Below are 18,967 nucleotides of genomic sequence, written 5' to 3' on the forward strand. Positions count from 1 at the left end.
GCAAGGGGGGACATCTGTCCCCGGGCGCAGCATCCAAGGAGCGCCAAATTCATGCTACGAAATATTTTAATGAAACGTTTTCCATTCTTGGCACACAGAAAGGAGCGCAAATTCTTCAATTGTCCCCAGGCGCTGGAAACTCTAGCTACGCCCCTGGCAATACCAGCTGATTTTCCTCGCGACCTACCATGCAAGTTACTAACATAGATACCGTCCTTTGATTGATTATGTCCTGTGACTCACATCTGATATTTATTGTTTTTATCTGTATATATGTGTTGAACTAATATTTATATTAATCTAATTAAAGTAGCAGACGTAAAAACAGGTGTCATCTTTATCCTTGCATAAACACACATCTCTATAGAATGATGACCATACAATCTCTCCACTACTGTAAAACTCCACAAACAGAATTAAAATTATTAATCTTTCTCCAACAAATAATACCAGCTCTCTTTGTATTTGTTCAGCAGCTAAAGTTAAGAACTGTATCACTCAAGGGAAAAATATGTTGCTTTTACCCACTTCAAAGGTTTAATAAGGAGAATTTTTTTCATCAGCTTCTTACTGCATAAGGCATGAGTTACAGTCAAGACACTTTGTTACCATATGCATTCTGTGTGGGTCCTAAGTTCTAAAAAGTTCTTCTTGTCATTCCTAAATTCTGTTGATCAACGCTTCTCTAAATTCTAAAAATTCTGCCACACAATGCAGTTACTAGCTGTCACAGAAGCACTCACATATGCCATTTCTACATTCTATTACCATATATGCTTACTTCAGTGGCCTCTAGTTTGCCTTTACATTCGCTGCCTAAACAGTATGGTGGTTAGTGATGCTGACTGCCGTACTGATGGTCCTGGTTTCGAATCACGGAGAAGGCATGGATTTTATAATTGTACAGTGTCTGTGCATCAAAGGGACAGTCAAAATAAATGACGAGCTAAAAGTACTCTCGAGTAGCTGTGGTAGGGGAAGAGAGCTAGGAGTCCCTGGATCGCCTCAGGGTTTTTTCCCCTCAAAACTGGGGTGAAGCCCTCAAAATTGGAGCGGCAACGCGTAGTTAGTATAGTAGGACTCTATCTGTTTAGTCTATGATGAAATTCTCGAGTTCAGCCTATTCACCCTGTACTTGAATTTACATTTTTGACAGATTCTAAAATCACTCAAGTATAATTGCCAAAATTAAGCGACACTCTATTTCATAGTAAAATTAAGATTATAAATACAGGATAAAAAAGAATATGCTTGGATGCTAACTGCAAACCGGCTTTGTTGGAATCGTAAGTTTTTTTCTTTTCCATTTACTGCTAATTTTGTGCTCATAAATCCACAAACTGAATTGAATTATTGATATCAAAGATGTGAAATTCATTGTGGAGGGGCACATACGACTGAATACAAAATTTTTCTTTCTTTTAAATTTCTGTCCTTATTAAAAAAATAAAAGATACTGTTTATTAACTTAAAAAATTAAGTGGAATGCAAAATTCATAGAAACTGCGTAGCACTCTCTAATATTGAGGAATAAAAGTACTGATAACTAAACATATCTCCATGAGTAAATCTAAATATTCAGATAATTTGAACTTACTTATTGAGGTATCAAATTTCGGAAACTAGTAACTTTGGTCTTTAAAGTCTAGTAAATTTGGAAACCAGTACCTATATACTTTGACATAATTAACCAATCAACTCATGAAACTAATGGCAGTTATTATGTAGTATAAAAAAACTGTATTCAAAATTTTAACCTGGTATTTTACTGTAACAGGACAGTAACTAACTTTTAAAAATTATATCTAACTGCTCATCCCAAAGTAAATATAGTAAAACTCGGTTATAACGAATTTCAGGGAACAGGAAATTTGCACTAGCAGCAAAAATTAGGGATGGCAAATTTTAAAAATTTAGGCACTAAGCAGTAGAAATCAGAGCGAAAAATGTTTCAAAATTTAGGGAGGTGCTGCACAATAGAATTTATGACAGGCAGAGATTAATGTATACTGCCAGCCCTGTCCCTTCTCCCATAATGACAAAACAGTAAAAAGTGTAGTCCTCGCCAACATAGATACAATGGCAATCAATATATTGCTATTGGCTGCGGTGCAACTCTCTAGCCAGCAGGTGTCTGAAAGTGACATGCAGAAATATCAGTTTGTCGGGAGAAAAATCAGGCGTTCTTTTTTTTTATTTATTTATTTATTTATTTATTTTTTTTTTTTTTTTTTTCAGTATTTTCAAAATCCTGTTTATTGACTGACTAACATTTATTCCCTGACAATCACTTAGAGACACCTCTGATTTGCAAAAAAAGGTCATCTGGTTGAATATATAAAAAATAACTATATATGTTGTAAACTTAAATTAAATGCCCCCACTCCAAATTATTCTAAAAATGTATTAACACTATTATACTTAATATGCCATTTCAAGACTGCTGGAGAAGCCAGAGGCCTATGGATGATGTGATAAATCGCTGAATAGTGATGTGGTAACTGTGGTTGTTTGCAGCACCACATATTTTTATAATCAGATCGGTTGCGTGAGCTTCTTGTGTAAGGAAGAAAAGATACTAATGCCTTAGACCACAATTCACAAACAAATACATAATTTTAATTATTAATTATTGCTTTTGTTATTAAAGAAGCTAGATCATATGTTAGTCCCATAGCAATATCCGAAAAACAGAACTTTCTCTAAAAACCCACAAAATCCTTTGCAATGGCGAAAAATATCAAGTTCCGGATAGTGCTGCCATCTGTTGAGGAAAAAGAGAACGATTCTCGACAGTACTCCCCCCTCCAAAGCACTAGAAGTACGAAGAGTTACCGAGATACTGAGGGTTGAATCGAACCTTCCATCCGTAGCGGGTGACTGTTGGTGCTGTAATATTGATTGGGTGATACAGTTGAAACTGAAGGAGCGACGGCTGGAGGAACAGTTCCAGGTAGACACGGGTAATCATCAGCCAGAAGGAATGCTTAAGACGATCAACACAAATTGTAGACGTACTGTTGTGGATGGAGATGCTGATATGCTTTGCTGTTCGAAAAAACACTTGCTAAGGGCCGTCGTAAGGTGCTTGGAGTGGCTTTTCGATACCATCTCGATGAAGAAAGACATGGGTGCACGTTTGAAGATCCATATGGATGGTGTTCATACAACACAGATGATTCTGGTTTAAGTGATCACATTTTCATCATTTCACGTAATTGGCTGAGAAACTATGATGATACTTTCGCGTTATTGGCTGGCAAACTCTGACCTATAGTTCAACTTCTTGTTTGTCACATCTAATAAATCGGCAGGAAGTGTAAGAGGTAAGCCATACACCAATTCTGCCATCATGTGTTGAAGATCGGGCTTAAAGGCAGGCCTAAGTCCAAGAAGAACTAGGGATAAGATTCATCCAACTTCTATCCAACAAGGGTTGCTGCGGCATATCAGGGATTGCTTAAGGAAGCGATGAAAGCGTTTGACAAGTCCGTTATTGGCAGGATGATACGAAGACGAGCGGGTGTGCTTTGTTCCAAGTGAAGTCGTTAGCGAAAGAAGCGCTGCCTCGAACTGCAGTTCTCGGTCCGTAGTAATGTTGGAGGTTTTAGCCCGAAACGAGAAATCCAGCATTCGATAAATGTGCGGGCAACAGTCTGAGCAAAAATATCAACTAAAGAAATGCCTTCCGGCCAACGTGTAAACCGGTTAATGCAATTAAGCAGGTACGTTGCACCACTGGAAGACGAAAGAGGACCAAGTCAACATGTACATTGTCGAACCGTTGTGTTGGGAACGAAAACGTCTGAAATGGACTCCTAGTATGTCGAGAGATCTTGGATCACTGGCACTAGATCCAGGCATGAGACCACAAGGTTTGGAAATTGATAGCTAAATGAAATGTGCAAGAAAAAGTTTTTAGTATCACGGACGCCAGGGTGTGAGAGGTTGTGTAGTGAGTTGAAGATCTGTCTGCCAAATTTAGGCGTAACATAATTATGATCCGCTCATGACTGGTGTCACGATATTTGTAATTCAGGAAGTAAACAATTAGGATCACTGAGAAGAGACTTGGCTTCATAATCTATTGTTTAGTCGACATCAATAGCTGCAAAATCAACAGGACCTTTGGCGTCAATTCCTTGGATACGGGACAAGGCATCTGCGACAACATAATCTGTCCCAGCAACATGCTGTATGTCTGTTGAGAAAACTGAGCTATGTACTTAATGTAATTGTCTGGGTAAACTACAGTTAGATATTTTGGTAAAAGAAAAAGTTAATGGACGGTGGTCCGTAAAAAAAAATTGTAAATATTTGACCTTCTAGCATATGCCGAAAATATGTCACGGCAGAGTATATGGCAAGTAATTCGCGGCCATATGTGTTATATCGCTGCTTCACCGGAGAACGTTTCCATGAAAAAGTGCCAGTGGTTGGTCACCTTTTGTCGCTGCACCATTTAAAACGGCTTCGATGGCGATGCATCGACCATCAGGAACAATTTCTGACCAAATGCGTGGAAACAAAGGGTCATGGCTTGCGAGAGATCAGCTTTTCCTTTTTCAAACAGTGCAGAGGTCTTTCAATCCAAGGGACTAGGCGGTAGTCAATTTTCTTAAGAGTCCTTGAGATACTCATGTAAGGGAGCCTGCGTGCCTGCACTGTTTTTAAGAAATGTCCTATAAAAGTTTAACATTGCAAGGAAGCGTCGGAGTTGGGATATAGATTCTGGCTTGGGAAAATCAGCAATAACTTTAGCTTTTTCCGGTGACCGCTTAACGCCAGAGGGGGTTATTAGGCAACCTAAGAATGAGACAATGGTCTGACCAAGTACTTATTTTGCAGGGTTTATCTTTAAACCATGGTCACGGTAAAAGGGAGAAAACTTCATAAAAGTACCTAGTGTGTTTGTCTTCATCTTTGGAGATGACTATTATATCGTCTAGATAGGTTATACAGCAGTCTAAACCGGAATGTAACGCTTCCGCTCACCATTTTCCTTTTGGACCATACGGAGAGGAGGTCAAGAGTCGAAAAAAATTTTTTCCATAAAAACTATATACAGTCTTGGATGTGTGGCACTTGAGCAGTTGGGCACAGTGAGTGTACTAGAGCGACAGTAATCAGCACAGAAGCGCCGCTCACCATTTTCCTTTTGGACCATACGGAGAGGACTGCCCATGGACTCTTCGATGGCCGAATAACACCCTGATACATAAGGAATTCGAATTCCTGTCGCGCGGCTTAGAGCATATCGGCGGACAAACGTCGCAACTGAAGGCAAAAACTGAAGGTTCTTTAATCTCAATGGGTTTGAGCGTCTTGATTGGGTTGCGAAGGGTTGGTGAGCTGCGGATACAGAGAGAGTCTGTGAGAATTTGGAATCCTGAAGAAGGATAGCTAATTTAGATGGTATTTGGCTACAATCAGAAACTCTATCACCATATGTCAACTGGGTCTTTTTGCTGACTAGGTAAGTTTCGAGCATCAATCAGCCAAAATGCTTTATAAAATCCATTTCGATGATTCGTTGTTTCATATCGGCCGCTACGAAATACCAAATGAAAAGACGTCAAGGGTAAGGCGCTTGTTACCAAAGGTCGAAATTTGGCTACCATTTGCTGCATAAAAAAACTAAGTTGTCTGGCTTTATTGAGTGAGGAGCGTATCGTGTAGGGAGGATTGAAATGTATCTGTAAGAAATTGCAACTTGGATTTGAGGATGCAATTAAGGCGATCGCTAATGTGGCCAGCGGGTGAACCGTGTTCTAGTTTTCGAGTTGTTATTTTAGTACCAGGAGACGAGTTTAGTTTTTCGAATAATCAGTCGCAAACATGTCTCGACAGCTGCAAATAGCGTCCAAATTGGAAATGCATGCAGTGATTTGTTTTTTGCAGGCAAAATAGTGCAACTACACTACAATTTATGGGCAGTTGCATGAAGTGTATGGTGAAAATGCAATATCACGTCAAGCTATCGCGAAATGGTGCAACATGTTTGAGAATGGCCTTACAGATATTGAAGACGCTGACTGCGAGGGAAGACCATCAACTGCAACAAATTCGGAAATCGCTGCTCGCATGAATGAATGCATTCTTGCAAACAGACGCATAACGATAGACGAAATCTCAAATGAAATGGATATTTCTCATGGAAGTGTGCATAAAATTATTGCCAATCACCTTAAATTTCGTAAAGTTTGTGCTCGATGGGTGCCACATCTATTGACGGAGGAACATAAAGGAAAGCGTTTTGAAAGTGCATTTGCACTTCTCCAATGTTACCAAATGGAAGGAAATGAGTTTTTGAACAAAATTGCGATTGGAGATGAAACTTGAATTTACCACTTCTCATCTGAAACGAAACGCAGTTCGCTCGAGTGGAAACATTGCAGTTCCTTGACTAGAACAAAGTGTCGAACTGTTCCATCTGCAGGAAAGATGATGATGACGCTGTTTTTCAACAGAGAAGGCATGGTGCATACAGAGTTCATACCGAAGTGTGCCACAATTAATGTATCTTCTTATTGTGAAACACTAAAAAGTTTGCAGAAATCACAAAAATCGACAGCCACGTAAACTGTCGAAAGGCATTGTGCTCCTGTATGACAATGCAAGACCGCATGCAGCAAAACAAAGGTGCAAACTTCTGAAAACATTAAGGTCGGAAGTGTGGAATCACCCTCCTTATAGCCCAGACCTTTCACCTCCTGACTTCCACGAAACAAGAACTTTCAAAGCGACGGCACCATTCAGATGCCGAAGTGAAAGCTGCAGCCCAACAATGGTTATCGGACATTGGACGGGATTTCTTTACAGAAGGCATCGAAAAACTTGTACCACGCCCCGACAAATGCTTAAATAACGGAGGTAATTACGTTGAAAAGTAGATTTTGAATGGAACTTTAAGAAAAAAATAAAGTTATTGTAAAAGTTTGCTCCTGTTTTGTTTTCTTAGGCAGTGCAACTAACTTTTTGACTGACCCTCGTAACATTAGCTGATTACAGTTTTGATATTCCATGAAAAATCGATATGCTGTTAGTTGCAGAGATAATCTATGAATTATTGAAAAATAGGGCAAATTTATTCATAAAATACAGTGTTTGGTTATGTCGCCAGTGGAAGTGTAGATTAAGGAAATGAGACTTAAGATACATTGCAGATTAATAAAGGAAAATCATTTAAATAAACAATTAAAACATTTTTGGAAAATTGAAAATGTAGAATTAGAATTAACCAAAAGTAAATTTTATATGTCAGGAGCATTTTGTGTGAATGCATTGGAGAAATAAGGAAGATAGATACATGAGAAAAATGGCCCTTAAAGATGATTCCTATGTTTAGATCAGTCTAGGGACATTGCTCTTAAAAAACTCAGGTCACTGTGGGCTCGCTTGTCAAGAGAGATCCAAAATGTCTCTCTCTATATTGTGATATTATACAAGAAGATTTATTTTTGATAATGATCGGATTTAGAATTTACATATATGCCTTAACGGCTGATGTGAAAAAGATGCATAGGATGATACTGATAGATGAAAGTCAACATAGCCTTCAAAGAATCCTGTGGAGTGTTAGTGCCAATGAGCCACCCAAAACATATAAGTTGGTAACAGTTATGTATGGTATGGTCAGTGCTCCCTTCTTAGCAATGAGAACACTAAAACAGCCTTTGTTAGATGGAGAGAGTAATTTTCTAATGGCAGCACCTGTGTTATGTGAAAACTTTTAGATGGATGATGTTCTACATGGATGGAGCTTCAACGTCAAAAGAAGCTAGAGTGTTACAAAAGCCGCTTTTAGCAGTTTTGCAAAGAGTAGGCATACAGTTGCATAAATGGTGTGCAAATCATTCTGAATTTCTCTATATCGGGAACAACACAATTTCTCTGATCCAGTTGAAACAAAAAGACTTGGGCACGTCATGGAAACCAATAAAGGATTGCTTTTCTTTGAGAGTTTAAGTAGAGACTAGTGTATCATACACTCAGAGATGTGCCTTACCTTTGATTGCCAGAATATATGATCATTTGGGTCTTCTTGACCAGATTATTGAGAAAGCAAAAACAGGGTTCATAGCCACATTTTAGTTAAAAAAATAAGCACTTGTCTAATTACATTATACACAACTGCATAACCTTAAAAGAAAAATTAGACTTGCAATTTAAAATATTAGCAATGCAATATTTATTAAGAGAATGAGCATTACCTCAACCATGGAAAACAATTAACTTTTTTTAAAATTTTAAATGACAGTTAAATTTACAGAATTAGTTTTCAATGTGAGGGAAAAAAAAAAAACTATGCAGAACTAACCTATATTACAAGATTTAATGATGAAATTTCAGTTCAAAATATAGAAAATAAATAATAATAAGCCATATTAACTGTATTCGCTTGGCACCTAATAATGAATAGAATTTATTTTTCCACTCATATTAATATTTAAATAATTTAACTTAAATCAAAATTCTGAACATTTTCTAAATTTTCATTGCATAACAGTTTTCCCTTAACATACATTCCAAGCAAAGTAATTTAAGTAAAAAAGAGGAACATTTCTGAAATCAGGAGACGGAAAATTGCTTCAGTCATCCTTTAACAGTAAAAGCTTAACTAACCCGCATACTCGGAAATTGCCGAATATTCCGTATAGTCGAGTGTAACTGCAAAAAGAGAAGGGAGCTGGAGATAGTAGCCGTTCTTTAGATTTCTCGGCTAAATACATGATTTTGACATTTCGATATGTGCATCATATAAAAATAGACCAACGGAACTGAGAAATATTCTGCTTAGAAAGAACAGTAAAACTTAAATGTTCAGAAATAAATCTCAGACTGAACATCAAAATTAATTATCTCTGCAAAAGACCGCAAACGTTATTGCGCAATACGTGCGGCGTAATTCTTCCATACGTGATATTACGCAATCGGAATCGGAATCAACAGCTGCCGGTATTCGGAGAATAAAGAACTAAATAAAGGAAAAGAAAGAAACTTACTAATATGGGGTGTTTTCGATTCTAATTTTGAACAGACCGTTAAATTTCTGGAATAGAATCATTCTTCGCTTGGGTTGGGTAGACCGCAAAACTTTTAGTCCTATCCAATTCAGATTGGACAGTGACAAAAAAAAAAAAAAAAAAGTCCGCTGCTTCAATAATTAGCGATTTTGAGGAGAAAGGGGAGAACCTCCCATCCTCCGTACTGTATAATGTATTGGAAAAAAAAAAAAAAAAAAAAAGAAAGAAATTATTTTGACTATCGATTACTTTCCTTTTATTTAGGCCATTCTGAATATTATTCCTTAGAAAGCTAATCTGTGTAAAAACAAACCCATTTTTGGAAGTTTATCTACATTTCAGCAGCTACTGCAACTATATTATTATAAATATTCATACATATGCTCATAATATAGTAAGCATAACGATCATAATAAACACGAATATGAACTGACCACGCGGAAGGAGAATGTAAATTATTAAAATCTTGATAGAAATTCAAACGTGTGTAGTATTTGGGTGGGAGGAAAAGACTACCGAATGTACCGGAATTTTCTATGGTTTTCGCAATTCTTTGACCAATAGAATGACGTGCACCTGTCTGTACTCTCGCGCGCACCATAGGTTACGTTAATGCAGAGAAAGGGGGAAAAGCTATTTCCGGGAGTATGGTTCACCATCTGACGTTCCATATAAGGAAGAAAAGTTGTTTATTTAGTTTCGGCTTTGGTACGGGGGGGATGTGCGTTCATTAAAAAAATAAAAGCACTAAAAGCAAAAAATAAGCACTAAAAATAAAAAAATAGGGGCTTTAAAGAAAAAGTAAGCACCTATAAGGGCCTTTATTTTCAAATATAAGGACTTATAAGCACTTGTAAGGACCGCTTACAAACCCTGAAAAATTAAGTGAAGAGTTGAGTTCCGAACTCAAAAATTCATCTCATAAAGACTCTAAAGACACTTTAGTAGTGTTGAATGTGACTGTGAATAATTTGTTAACATAATTTACTTAAATTTAGTTATAATTATATAATTTTTTTACGTACTGCGTGTTATATTTTCAGGTTTGTGAATAATTTGAAAAAGCAGTTAAAAATCAGGACCAATTAGCATCCAAGAAATAGCCAAAGCAGAATTGTTCTTCATATGAGAAACACAAAATTAATGCTTTGGTGAGGACATCCACCAACTATTACACCATGGAATGGTCTTATATAAAAGTAAGTTAAAGAATCTGAATCCCTTCCTGGATTCTGATTTAGTTCTCAGAGTATGAGACTGTTTAAGTAGGATAAATCTTACTTATTTTGTTAAACATCTGGTAATATTACCTAAGGTTCACAAATTTATGTTATTAGTTATTGAACATTATCACAAAAATTTTTTTCATGTTGGTGTAATGGCATTATTGAGTCACGCAACGTAAAAAATGCCATTAAATGGTCATTCTATTTGTTGTAAAGTTGTACATGATTGTATTGTATGTTTTAAAAACAAACCAGTTGCATGTAAATAAATAATGGGAAATCTCCAATCAGTGTTTTACCAGATTATCCTTTTAACTGTAGTGGTGTGGAACTCTGTGGTCCATTTTTTTATAAGATATTGTAAACAAAAAGGAATTTTACATAAAATGTATATTTGTATGTTTTGTGTCAGAGACAGTGCATACCGAAATGGTGATGAATCTAACTTTTGAAGCCTTCATAGCTGCATTAAAGAGATTTATATCTTGTAGGAGTAAATGCGCAAAATTATATTCTGACAATGACACAAATTTTGCTGGTGCCGACAAGAAAATAAAGACTTCATAACCTACTTAAAATCCCAAATGAAACCCTAGCTAATTATTTATCAACCGAGAATACTGAATGGAAATTCATTCCACCTGGGGCACCCAGTTTCGGAGGCCTTTGTAAAGCTACAATGTGCAAATTTAACATACGAAGAGTTCTTAAAAGTAATTTTACAGATTGAAGGGATTTAAAATTCAAGACTTCTGTGTCCATTAACAGTGAACAAAGATGATTTTGGAAGTTTTAACTCCTGTGCATTTTTTGATAAATAGATCAATAAATTCAGTTACTAAGCCTGATTAAACCAATTTAAATGAAAATCGACTTAAGAAATGGCAAAGAATAACAAAAATCTAGCAACTGATTTGAAAAAAATGGAAAAATGAATAAATAACAACTTAAGTGAATAACAACAAAGAAATAAATGGGGATTAAAAAAAGATATAGGAGATTTAGGAGGAAAAAAGATGTAGGAGATTCACATAGGAGATTTAGTGTTATTGGTATAGAATAATGTACCTACTCACAAATGGGTTGTAAGTTTAATAACTGATGTACATTATGGTAGCGATAAAAAAAAAAATTGGGGTTGTTAAAATTTAAAACTAAAGCATGTATATATAAAAGATGTAGTTCCAAAATCTGTGTTTTACCTATGCCCGAATGAAAATTGTTATATATTAAGTAAATAAGTGAAATTGTTTTACATTGCACATAGGTGAATTTTAAATGAGAATTATTTCTTGTGTTACGTATTGTATAATGGTTAAAATGTTATGTTACTGAATTGTTAGAGTTACAATTTGTAAACTACTATGAAATTTCACAGACAGCTTAGTGATTGAATGTTTTATAAACATTTCGATACCAGAGGGCACGTTTGCGCATTCTCAAATAGCAGATGGGCCCACGAGTGAACAGAGATGAGGTGAAAAAATAGCCGAGAGCCACTGAGTGTGTGATCTGTGAACTGAGTATTTAAGGTTAACAGTAAATATTTAAAGCAATGAATGAGTGATTATTATTATATTGAGTATATATTGAGTATATTGAGTAACTATTATTATATTGAGTAATTAAGTATCTTTGTAATAACTACAATTTAAAAGTGGACAGAATTTAATAGTGTTAATTCATATTAGTTTTTAAATTTTGATTAAAAATAATTAATGGAATAAAATTTGATGAATTGTGTGAAACTTCGTAATAATGCACTAGTACTGTAAAATCATCTGTTCTTTAAGGAAATATCATTCGTAAAGTAATATGAAATTATGTAACAAATTAAGCTTTGCATGTTTGAATATATGATCTAAACAACAGTTTTTAATGCATGAATTTCAATACAGCAACAGGAAATATTCATTGACATCCACTAGCAATACAAACAGTGTTGTACCTCCTCAGCTTCTAGGAGTGTCTCTTGGTAATGCAGACATGAAAGACTTGGGAGTTCCAATGCTTTGTGAACTTTCATCTTCAGAGCTGTAAAACAGTATGCACAAGAAAAGAAAATATAGATTAAGATCATCGATGAACAACACAGCTAAAGATAAATAACATATTGTTATCAAAACAAAAACCAAACAAAGAAAGAGATTTTACTGTTAATTTTAAGAATTTTTTTAAGTAGCAATATTCCATTTAAATAGCTGACAGAGGAGGTATTTAAAATATTTTTAAAAACTACTAGTAATTCAACTATTTATTGCAGCAAAAGTTATAATAGCAAAAAATCACATTAATCAAATTTAATATTATAAACCTACAAAATTTCACGATGAAACATTTTATAATATACATAATCAGTTTTGAGCTTCCTGCAGTAAATGAAAATAACAAGTAACTAGTTAAGCTGTTTAATTACAGGTTCTAGAAATAAATGCTGAGGTGATGCAAGTGTTACATCAGCATACAGATACAGAAGATAATGATTTCATCAGATGATTTAAGTATAATATTATATTACTTCTGCTACGAAAGAGATGGTGTTGATTACAATAAAAGTGCAGTTATGCTGCTACATCCACAGTTTACTGTGACCTCCCAGAAATTGTTAACAATATTCATAATGAGTCACACTGTATACATTACTAATTAAACTCTAACATATTTATAAATATTACACAAATATCACATTACACAAATTTTGTGATTATTCCCATTTAACACTGGAATGTACTAGTGCAGAGTGTCTTAAACTGCAGGCCATGACTCCCATGGGGGGTCGTCAAAAATTTTAGCATTTTGATATTTCTGTAACTTATAATAATTTTACAATTACCAAATATTTTTACACAATGTATCTGAAAATAGCTAAAGATAAGCCAATACAAAGAAAAAATGAAAACGTTTCGATACATTCTTTTTATAATATAAATGTTCATTTTATTTGCTTCGCACGTGATGCTGTCATTTTGTCTAATACTTATTTAAAATTTTCACATTGTGCTATGTCTTAAAATTAGAAATTAAAACTGCAATAGTATATTACAGTACAAGTGAAAAAATTGACAGTTTCACTCATGCATGTGTTGGATTTGTGCAATGCTTATTTGTGCAATGCCCCCACAAAATTTTCGTAAATATTATAGGGTCTGGGGTCGCAAAAGAAATCTCAATGATAAAAAGCGGTCGCGACTGAACAAATTTTAAGAAGCTCTGTAATAGTGAATTAAAGAGCTTTATTGTAAAAGCAAATACAATGATAATTTGGAGCTCACTCTCCCAAAAAAATTTAGCTGCATGTGCTGATAACTGAAGAATTAAAAATATGTCATCTTTTAAAGTCTTAACACTGTCACATTAATGAAGCAAAGTCTTAACACTGCTGTCACATTAATAATGATTTCAATACATATACTCACAATTTTTATGACCATTAACTGCCAACGCATCTTAAAAAAATCAATTTAGATTATATATTTTTACTTAAGGAAAACTTCTGTGCAATAAATAGTGTATAAATTACAATTCATACTGTTAAACAACTGCCTATTAAATAGTAATGCATACTAAATAATAATATAGAATGTTGCATGCTCAGGGTTCGTACACATTTCTGCACGCAGAAATTAAGGACTTTTAAGGACCATTAATGACAAAATTAAGGACCTAATGGAAGCTGAATAAATTCAGTTAACAGGGTTCGTACACATTTCCTTACATGAAAATTAAGAACTTTTAAGGACAATCAAAGAAAAAATTAAGGACCTATCAGCAAACAAAAAAAAAAAAAAAAAAAAAAAAAAAAAAATGAATAGAATAAAGCAATTATCCATATAACCGACTTCATGCTTGTAATTTCACTTTAAGAAACTAACAGAAGTGTGTATTATGCACTATTATTAAATTCAATTTAATACTTACCATAAAACAATTTTGAAAATTAAACTAACTCCCTACAAGTTATGAAGTAGATAACATTAAATTAGGAACATAATTTCTTGAAAAACATGTATAAGTGTATTTTACACTAATAACAGTCACTATTTTAGAGATTTACATGATTATTATTTAACTTATTTGGTATTTATTTAAACACAGTCAACTACTATTATAATCACAATGTAAGAATATTCTGCAGATTAAAATAACTGATTTGTAGACATATAATTTATTTCCTTGGTTTTTTGAAAGATACTAGAATACTAAACTGTACAATAAAAGATACAAAACATTTGTGCTTTTTTTAAATCTGAAATCTTTTCAGCTATTTTAACATCTAATTTATTTATGTCTATTTCCTTTTCTTTAACTATTCTTCTAAGTTCATTTGCTTTGATAAACAAATCAATGTTCCTGCTGGTCTCAGCTTCATCTGCTAAAGCATCTACTTCTTCATTAATATCTTTAATGTACGTTTGAAGAAATTTTTTCTTCTGCTTCATATAATCAATTTCTTCCTCAATAATATTTCTTTTCCTCTTTGAATTTTCAGATTTAGTTAAAGATTTTTGTTCTTCTAAATAACGAACTTCACTTCTTGCAGAAGCTGCTGCTGATCTCACTTCTTTATTAATTTCGATATTAAGAACACCTCCAGAAACTTTTATGTAATCAAATACTGTGCGTTGAAAAATGTATGATGAGTCACTTAAATTTTCAATTTCAATTGCTCTATTTACAGAGAAGCCCCTTTCCACAGAGGCCTGTTCATGTGACAAAATGAGAATACTTGTCACAGTGAATACTTGAACAGTGAAAATATACATTTTTTACTATATATATATAATTTATTTTTTAAACAATATTGATTAATTGATTATATTATCTATTATCTCCTAAGTTTAATTAAAGTAGAATTATTTTAAAAGAGTGAATCCATCCATACTGGTAAGTTTATATATATATATACAGTACAAAGTCCGAGATCCGGACATCCAATATCTGGAATGATCTAAAATCCGGACCTCAAAGCCACCACCAACCAATTTTTTAGGGCTTTTTTGAAGGGAAGGGGTATGCTTTACGCACGCGCATTAGATTTTTTTCCTCATCATAAAAAAACATGCCGGAAATCCCGATTCTTAATCTCAGTTTGGCGCTAAATAAAATATCTCATTAATGAAGAAATAATTATTTTAGCATAAATTTGTGTGATTAGTAACTTGACTCCATAGCTGCGTATCTGCTTGGCATAATCTCAAACCGAAACATTTGTTAATTTTACACCTACTAATATTTTATATCCTTGATGCCGAAATCGCGAATCATTATTTATTGTATTTTGCTTTCATCACCGCATGTTTATCAACGGATGACAACTTGAGTGATGAATCATGCAGCGACGCCAAATAACAGAGTATTATCCGATTACAAATTTAAGTTTAATGCGCTAAAATGTTGACAAGGGGAGATTTAGCAGAAATTTCTTTCCTTATGCTAAAAATAGATTTTGTTAATGATACTCATAGGACAAACGATTATATTTAGTGCTATTTGAATTAAAAATAACTGATTTGTTATTCACATAAAGCCAGAATCAGCGCCAGAGCTCGCATGGCCGCACCAGGCGGCAGAATTTAGCGAAGTTAAACAGAAGTTTTTCATTTCGATGACAATGCCCAATCATCAATCAATTAACGGAGGGCGAAATCTGTAGTATGGTTCTAAATCCAGAAAATACAGCTACCGATAGTGAAGAAAGTAACAGAGAGGTTACTGAACGAGAAAAAAATTTGATTGACAAGTTATTCGGAATTCTCGACACAGCAATTACAGGACTTGAACAATGGAACTTAATAACTGAACAAGAAATTATATGTCTATAGTATTAGTCTAAAGTATAAGCAGAGAAAACAAATCAAACAACTCACATTGAAAGAAATGTTTAATAAAGTAAACATATAAATATTAAGCTCTTTTCTTTTGTAAATTTTGATACCCTTTAAATCATAAATGCTTCATTATTTCATAAATCATGATTTCATATTTTCAATTTTATAATTTCTACGTGCCATCTTAGTAGATTTAAAATGATCTAATATCCGGAAAATCTCAAATCTGGGATCGCCGAAGTCCCGACGAGTCCAGACCCCGGACTTTGTAAATTGGTCATTCAGTATTGTAATAACTACCTTGCTTGATATATATATATATAATACGGAATGTATATTTTCAGTTAAACTTCTACCCAATAACTTTAGTAATTCATGAAAGTTAATTTTATGTCTAGTTAATTCAGAAAAATTAGTTTCAATTAGTTGTTTTCAGCTTTATTAAAAAAATTTTAATTAGTTAGTTATTTTCAACTAATAATTGTATCGCCATTAGCAAAAATTATGCATTACTATCAACAACATAGGTTTAAACCAAATACTTAATTGTCTATTGAAGCTTCAAAACGTATTTCTGAACTTCACTTTTTCTCGGCTAGCGTTACCGAATTTGCCCTTGGCGACCTAAAATCGAAATTGAGCCAACAGATTTCCCGCGAAATCGATAACAGACCCTCTGCAGAAATAAACTCATAATCCCGATATCCTATACATATAGTATGTGCAAAAGAGAATAAACTCCGTAGAAGGTGATAAAAAATTAATTTATGGCTTAATTGAAACAAACACAGAAATTGAGCTAAGCAAAACCGTGTAAAAACAAATTGAAATGATAAAACGAAACTTAATTTTCATGTGAATTTTCAGCGCTGGCTCTCCCATTCTAGAAATTTCAATTTGTTTCAGACAAAGACCACATTTAAGGATTGCCATCCATCAATATCCAGTCTTTGTAGTCAGCTTGATGAAGCCACAGTTTATTGAAAATGCACTTTCCAGGCATCTCGTTCCTATTGGCGTCGGAAGGGTTGTGGGCTTAGAGGTTGGGATTGCTCTAATTTTGGCAAATATTTTCAGAATCCCCCCCCCCCTTTTTTTTTTCTCGAACACCTTCATCATCACTTTCGCCTCTTAAAGACTTCCGGCTTCCATGGACCTTATAAGAAATAGACTAACCCAAACAGGTTTTCTCCCTCGTCTGAGACGTTGTCGGCTGTCACCTTGATCACATCCGGAGGAGTAGGGACGACTTGCAGAAATTGACCATTGGTTGCCTATTGCAGCATGTATAATTCTCAAGAAAAAGCTGTATGTAGTGCCTCATTTCACAAATTAGAATTTCTACATATTTTTATTTTTGAAATTGAGATTGATTTTTAAAAATTTAACATATTTATCAAGCATAGTTAACGTTCCAAATAAGTATAAAGATATTGCATGCTTTCAGGGCTGGATACTTTTTTAGCTTTTCCTGTGCTATAAAGAAATTTGTAACTACTTCTTTTAGAAAATAATATTTTAAATCTGAACTAATAGAAAATTTCAATTTTAAATTCAAGAGCAATTTTCTCTTGCAATTTTTATGCTTTTTATTGGTGTAAATAAGTAAAAAATACTAAAATATTTAAAAACGAATTTTTGAAAGTTGTGTTTAAAATTCTAAATTATGCTGCTTTTTTAAAATTATAGATTAAATATTTTAAAATTATATGATGAGTATTATAGCACAATTTCTATAAAGGAATTTTATTTCAATTATATTTCATAATACATCATAGTGATAAACACTTTTGACTCCTTAAAAATGTTTATACAATTAATTCTAATATTAAAATTGTATTTAACCGTAGTAATTAATTTTGCTTGTATTTTATAGTGATTATTTTTTAAATTTATTTTCAGTTCTGCATAATATTTTTTTTATTTACTGTTATTTTAATTTATTAGCCCAAAGGGGCTGTAGCCTAGAAAGGCTGTTAGCTTCGAAGCGGCATTGTGCGCTGTTTTACTATAAATGTCCGTGTCTCCTTGCAAATTGTTGTTACCAAATATTATCGCCCTGTATTATATTTAAAGAAATTAAATAATGAAGAATCTGCATGAATGCATGTATATTTCTCACACTGTGACTAAAACGAAAGTATCTAGAGCCATCAAATTTTGAATAATGTAATCCTCCACCCGAACATGGTCATCTGGACGGCTGAATTTCGAATTTCTTTTAATCTATTTCATATTTTGTAAAACTTTAATGAATTTTTTATTAACAAACTCAATGAGTTCAGAGACAGCAATGTACGGAAAATAACAGTTTTATCTCCAGTGCGGAAATTCTAAATATATGTTGTTGTCAAATGTATGTGGTTTACGGGTGAAGAACATGATATTCAGTACACAAAACTTTAAAAAAAAGGTTCCTTTTGGGCGTAATATAAAATCTATTTGCTTCTAGATTTTATTTTACCTTTTTTTCCCTTCATTACACTCAGAATATTTTATGCTCCGATTTTTTTAAATTACTAAAATAAATATCCCACTTTTTTAAATTACTAAAATAAATATCCCGTTAATAAGTTAATGATGATATAATCAAATAAATGATTGTTTTGCAATGTTATTATAGTTTTGAAAATCACTGCCTGAAAATGGTCATTAAATTTAAAAAAATATCAGATCATGTTTAATTTTACTTTATTTCAAAGCATCACGTACTATCAATCTTATTTAATTTTACGTTATTTGTGCACAAAATTAAGTTCATAAATTTTGTGCTTAGAGTTTTTACCATTTTACCAAAGTAAAGATGTTTGTACACGAATTACGTGTGAAAAAAATGCGCGAAATGTAGTAAAAAGTGCTTTAATGAGATATATTAAATCCTATTTGG

At 33.6% G+C, this 18,967-nt stretch overlaps 1 protein-coding gene and 1 long non-coding RNA gene across 4 annotated transcripts in view; one reads left to right on the plus strand and one right to left on the minus strand.

Annotated features, from left to right (window-relative positions):
- LOC118182795 (uncharacterized) overlaps window positions 1-18,967 on the plus strand; it is a 54,361-nt gene that overhangs the window by 14,076 nt on the left and 21,318 nt on the right. Inside the window, exon 2 of the long non-coding RNA XR_004757119.2 lies at window positions 10,070-10,225. This is a non-coding gene — a long non-coding RNA (uncharacterized LOC118182795). The remainder of the gene's footprint in view (window positions 1-10,069; window positions 10,226-18,967) is intronic.
- The window catches only part of LOC118182793 (uncharacterized), a 58,879-nt gene continuing 52,019 nt past the window's right edge, over window positions 12,108-18,967 (minus strand). For all 3 annotated transcript variants that reach the window (XM_035352182.2, XM_035352180.2, XM_035352181.2), the window contains one exon: window positions 12,108-12,286. In XM_035352182.2, coding sequence (XP_035208073.1) covers window positions 12,205-12,286 — 82 coding nt within the window. In that variant the 3' untranslated portion in view covers window positions 12,108-12,204. The remainder of the gene's footprint in view (window positions 12,287-18,967) is intronic.

This window comes from Stegodyphus dumicola, chromosome 7 (assembly GCF_044657685.1).
Source record: "Stegodyphus dumicola isolate Sdum_Otavi_A_Nest chromosome 7, ASM4465768v1".
Lineage (NCBI taxonomy): Eukaryota > Metazoa > Arthropoda > Arachnida > Araneae > Eresidae > Stegodyphus > Stegodyphus dumicola.